Source organism: Pseudophryne corroboree, chromosome 3 (assembly GCF_028390025.1).
Source record: "Pseudophryne corroboree isolate aPseCor3 chromosome 3, aPseCor3.hap2, whole genome shotgun sequence".
Taxonomy (NCBI): domain Eukaryota; kingdom Metazoa; phylum Chordata; class Amphibia; order Anura; family Myobatrachidae; genus Pseudophryne; species Pseudophryne corroboree.
Window position 1 is genome coordinate 248,390,111 of NC_086446.1, and position 6,000 is coordinate 248,396,110.

Below are 6,000 nucleotides of genomic sequence, written 5' to 3' on the forward strand. Positions count from 1 at the left end.
TGAAGATGTCAGTGTTGAAGTACACCAGGATGAGGAGGATATGGGTGTTGCTGGCGCTGGGGAGGAAATTGACCAGGAGGATTCTGATGGTGAGGTGGTTTGTTTAAGTCAGGCACCCGGGGAGACACCTGTTGTCCGTGGGAGGAATATGGCCGTTGACATGCCAGGTGAAAATACCAAAAAAATCAGCTCTTCGGTGTGGAGGTATTTCACCAGAAATGCGGACAACAGGTGTCAAGCCGTGTGTTCCCTTTGTCAAGCTGTAATAAGTAGGGGTAAGGACGTTAACCACCTCGGAACATCCTCCCTTATACGTCACCTGCAGCGCATTCATAATAAGTCAGTGACAAGTTCAAAAACTTTGGGTGACAGCGGAAGCAGTCCACTGACCAGTAAATCCCTTCCTCTTGTAACCAAGCTCACGCAAACCACCCCACCAACTCCCTCAGTGTCAATTTCCTCCTTCCCCAGGAATGCCAATAGTCCTGCAGGCCATGTCACTGGCAATTCTGACGAGTCCTCTCCTGCCTGGGATTCCTCCGATGCATCCTTGCGTGTAACGCCTACTGCTGCTGGCGCTGCTGTTGTTGCCGCTGGGAGTCGATGGTCATCCCAGAGGGGAAGTCGTAAGCCCACTTGTACTACTTCCAGTAAGCAATTGACTGTTCAACAGTCCTTTGCGAGGAAGATGAAATATCACAGTAGTCATCCTACTGCAAAGCGGATAACTGAGGCCTTGGCATCCTGGGTGGTGAGAAACGTGGTTCCGGTATCCATCATTACTGCAGAGCCAACTAGAGACTTGTTGGAGGTACTGTGTCCCCGGTACCAAATACCATCTAGGTTCCATTTCTCTAGGCAGGCGATACCGAAAATGTACACAGACCTCAGAAAAAGAGTCACCAGTGTCCTAAAAAATGCAGCTGTACCCAATGTCCACTTAACCACGGACATGTGGACAAGTGGAGCAGGGCAGGGTCAGGACTATATGACTGTGACAGCCCACTGGGTAGATGTATGGACTCCCGCCGCAAGAACAGCAGCGGCGGCACCAGTAGCAGCATCTCGCAAACGCCAACTCTTTCCTAGGCAGGCTACGCTTTGTATCACCGGTTTCCAGAATACGCACACAGCTGAAAACCTCTTACGGCAACTGAGGAAGATCATCGCGGAATGGCTTACCCCAATTGGACTCTCCTGTGGATTTGTGGCATCGGACAACGCCAGCAATATTGTGTGTGCATTAAATCTGGGCAAATTCCAGCACGTCCCATGTTTTGCACATACCTTGAATTTGGTGGTGCAGAATTTTTTAAAAAACGACAGGGGCGTGCAAGAGATGCTGTCGGTGGCCAGAAGAATTGCGGGACACTTTCGGCGTACAGGCACCACGTACAGAAGACTGGAGCACCACCAAAAACTACTGAACCTGCCCTGCCATCATCTGAAGCAAGAAGTGGTAACGAGGTGGAATTCAACCCTCTATATGCTTCAGAGGTTGGAGGAGCAGCAAAAGGCCATTCAAGCCTATACAATTGAGCACGATATAGTAGGTGGAATGCACCTGTCTCAAGCGCAGTGGAGAATGATTTCAACGTTGTGCAAGGTTCTGATGCCCTTTGAACTTGCCACACGTGAAGTCAGTTCAGACACTGCCAGCCTGAGTCAGGTCATTCCCCTCATCAGGCTTTTGCAGAAGAAGCTGGAGACATTGAAGGAGGAGCTAACACGGAGCGATTCCGCTAGGCATGTGGGACTTGTGGATGGAGCCCTTAATTCGCTTAACAAGGATTCACGGGTGGTCAATCTGTTGAAATCAGAGCACTACATTTTGGCCACCGTGCTCGATCCTAGATTTAAAGCCTACCTTGGATCTCTCTTTCCGGCAGACACAAGTCTGCTGGGGTTGAAAGACCTGCTGGTGACAAAATTGTCAAGTCAAGCGGAACGCGACCTGTCAACATCTCCTCCTTCACATTCTCCCGCAACTGGGGGTGCGAGGAAAAGGCTCAGAATTCCGAGCCCACCCGCTGGCGGTGATGCAGGGCAGTCTGGAGCGACTGCTGATGCTGACATCTGGTCCGGACTGAAGGACCTGACAACGATTACGGACATGTCGTCTACTGTCACTGCATATGATTCTCTCAACATTGATAGAATGGTGGAGGATTATATGAGTGACCGCATCCAAGTAGGCACGTCACACAGTCCGTACTTATACTGGCAGGAAAAAGAGGCAATTTGGAGGCCCTTGCACAAACTGGCTTTATTCTACCTAAGTTGCCCTCCCACAAGTGTGTACTCCGAAAGAGTGTTTAGTGCCGCCGCTCACCTTGTCAGCAATCGGCGTACGAGGTTACATCCAGAAAATGTGGAGAAGATGATGTTCATTAAAATGAATTATAATCAATTCCTCCGCAGAGACATTGACCAGCAGCAATTGCCTCCACAAAGTACACAGGGAGCTGAGATGGTGGATTCCAGTGGGGACGAATTGATAATCTGTGAGGAGGGGGATGTACACGGTGATATATCGGAGGGTGATGATGAGGTGGACATCTTGCCTCTGTAGAGCCAGTTTGTGCAAGGAGAGATTAATTGCTTCTTTTTTGGGGGGGGTCCAAACCAACCCGTCATATCAGTCACAGTCGTGTGGCAGACCCTGTCACTGAAATGATGGGTTGGTTAAAGTGTGCATGTCCTGTTTTGTTTATACAACATAAGGGTGGGTGGGAGGGCCCAAGGACAATTCCATCTTGCACCTCTTTTTTCTTTTCTTTTTCTTTGCATCATGTGCTGATTGGGGAGGGTTTTTTGGAAGGGACATCCTGCGTGACACTGCAGTGCCACTCCTAAATGGGCCCGGTGTTTGTGTCGGCCACTAGGGTCGCTAATCTTACTCACACAGTCAGCTACCTCATTGCGCCTCTTTTTTTCTTTGCGTCATGTGCTGTTTGGGGAGGGTTTTTTGGAAGGGACATCCTGCGTGACACTGCAGTGCCACTCCTAGATGGGCCCGGTGTTTGTGTCGGCCACTAGGGTCGCTAATCTTACTCACACAGCTACCTCATTGCGCCTCTTTTTTTCTTTGCGTCATGTGCTGTTTGGGGAGGGTTTTTTGGAAGGGACATCCTGCGTGACACTGCAGTGCCACTCCTAGATGGGCCCGGTGTTTGTGTCGGCCACTAGGGTCGCTAATCTTACTCACACAGCTACCTCATTGCGCCTCTTTTTTTCTTTGCGTCATGTGCTGTTTGGGGAGGGTTTTTTGGAAGGGCCATCCTGCGTGACACTGCAGTGCCACTCCTAGATGGGCCCGGTGTTTGTGTCGGCCACTAGGGTCGCTAATCTTACTCACACAGCTACCTCATTGCGCCTCTTTTTTTCTTTGCGTCATGTGCTGTTTGGGGAGGGTTTTTTGGAAGGGACATCCTGCGTGACACTGCAGTGCCACTCCTAGATGGGCCCGGTGTTTGTGTCGGCCACTAGGGTCGCTTATCTTACTCGGTGCAAATTTTAGGACTAAAAATAATATTGTGAGGTGTGAGGTATTCAGAATAGACTGAAAATGAGTGTAAATTATGGTTTTTGAGGTTAATAATACTTTGGGATCAAAATGACCCCCAAATTCTATGATTTAAGCTGTTTTTTAGTGTTTTTTGAAAAAAACACCCGAATCCAAAACACACCCGAATCCGACAAAAAAAATTCGGTGAGTTTTGCCAAAACGCGTTCGAACCCAAAACACGGCCGCGGAAGCGAACCCAAAACCAAAACACAAAACCCGAAAAATTTCAGGCGCTCATCTCTAATTAAAACCAGATAAAATGCAGGATTGAATTAGCCAGCCACAGAACCTATGTTAATCATAGGTGTCCCGAATTAAAGGGATATTATGGCAAGCCTAATTAAAACAAACAGAGATAGCGTAGCGTAACCCATAGTTACCGGCCAGACTGTCATTTTTCTATAAACGTTCGGTCTCTTTGTCTGAACATCTCACTGGGTAATCGTTTAGAGAACCTGTATAATCACCATGTGTTCACTATTTTAACTTTTTATTATATTGCATTTAACCCTTACACATCTGCAGCCAGCCACCTACAACCTGTCATGGCATACATGGCACAGAGTGGGACGCCTGAGTAATATCCCTTCTACATACTTACATACACAAATAAGCACACTTTATATTACACGCTCTGGTGAGTATATAATTACTTGGAATGAACACATGTGAATATATTAGAACACCCGAGTATAAAATATAATCATAGCCATCAGTTACACAACACGTTGTACATGCCATAACTATGAACATGCAGCTGTACAGAATAACATATATGCAGCTCAGAGAAGGGACGTACAGACAGCGCATCATTGCGCACTGCCAGCTGCACGATTGCACTACTACTGTATCTGTGTGACACACAGGAGCAACGCAAGGGCTTAATCCTATTAGCGCACGCACGTTCCCGGGTTACAACAACTCTACAGGTTTCGGGGTTCCCGTCTTACCCCTATGTGCCCGTAGCGGGGCCCCGGAACCTGCACGCTCACACAATACTCACACTGCACTGCGGGGAATCCCTCGGCGGCTGCGCTGGGGTTCATGGCCACTCTGGGCCCGCCTGTTGTCACTGGCTGGGGGTATATGGGGGGAGGTAAGGCCGCTGACGGCTGCTGTATCTCAGCGGATGTTTGGGGAGCTAGACTTCCGCTAGCTAGAGGGCGCATGGAGGCCCGGCACTATTTATACACTGCAAGCTGCAGCCCTCCTACTCCTAATGTAAAATTCATCCTGCGCCATGCATATTTCATAACATGTCTCTGTCAGCGCAGCCTCTGCTGTAACCTGCAGTTGTCTGCCCTCCTCTATGTCCCGTACGCAGTAATGAGGCTCATGTACTGACAACATTGATGTTTTCATTTGAAAAGGTTCATTCTGCCAGCAAATAAAGAGCAGTGTGGATATGCAGTGTTATATGAATAACTGTATTAAATGTTCTTTTCTATTGTCTTTAGGTCTATTACAGAAAATGTTTTAGCTGCATCTTTGGAACCCCAAAACTCCTGTGTCCCTTTCCTTCCAAACTCTGTTTTGGGTTCTGAGAAACAGTTACTTCATTATGAAAATTGACTGTGGTTTAACATTTTTAACAATGCCTACTTTATAAATATTCAGTACATTTCACGTTTAAGTGCTTTGGCAGCCATGGGTATGCTGTTATTTGTAGTTCTACCTACGAAGTTTATGGCTACCATAGATCACTGGGACCAGAAATGTCACATAGTAAAATGCAGTTTTTAGTTATAAAATTATTTTATTGAAGTGTTATTCATGGTGACATACACTGTATAACAATATTCTCAAAAAAAAGATAACAGAAAATGACAATAATCAAATAATGCATCCAGGTTAGTATGTTAAATAAGATATGTAAAGATAGGCTTACCATACTATCCCTTTCATGCGGGAACTCATGAATTACACAGGTTCTGTGGCTGGCTGACTTCAAGCTTACGTTTCACCTGGTTTTAATCAGCCACATGACCTGTGTAATTCATGAGTGTCCCGGTTGAAAGGGATAGTATGGTACAGTAAGTCTATGTAAAGATTATTCATCCAGACTATTAATGGTTCTTATAAAAACATGTTTGCCATGTATATAACTATAAAACATATAAACATAAAAGCTTATAGGCCCAGAGTGAGAGTGCGGAGTATTATAATATCAACATCTGACTTACATAGTAAATACAGTATAGCATGGCGAACTAGGTGCAGAAGAATAGGAGGTACCCCGTGGCCTCATATAATAAAATACATCTTTTTTTGTTGTACTTTTACACTTATTAACTTAACACCCACCACTCAATATACCTTTGCTGCTGTACGGCTAGCTTCAAGTCTACATTTCATCTGGTTTTATTCATATGTGTCCCTGATTAAAGGGATATTACAGCTAGAGATGTGCACTTGAAATTTTTCGGGTTTTG

General features: G+C 46.3%; 1 protein-coding gene across 1 annotated transcript in view; it reads right to left on the bottom strand.

The window, feature by feature from the left end:
- ZFP64 (ZFP64 zinc finger protein) overlaps positions 1-4,792 on the bottom strand; it is a 123,667-nt gene extending 118,875 nt beyond the window's left edge. Inside the window, exon 1 of the mRNA XM_063958981.1 lies at positions 4,572-4,792. Within this exon, the coding sequence (XP_063815051.1) occupies positions 4,572-4,737 (166 nt within the window). The 5' untranslated portion in view covers positions 4,738-4,792. The remainder of the gene's footprint in view (positions 1-4,571) is intronic.
- Between the last annotated feature and the right edge of the window lie 1,208 nt (positions 4,793-6,000).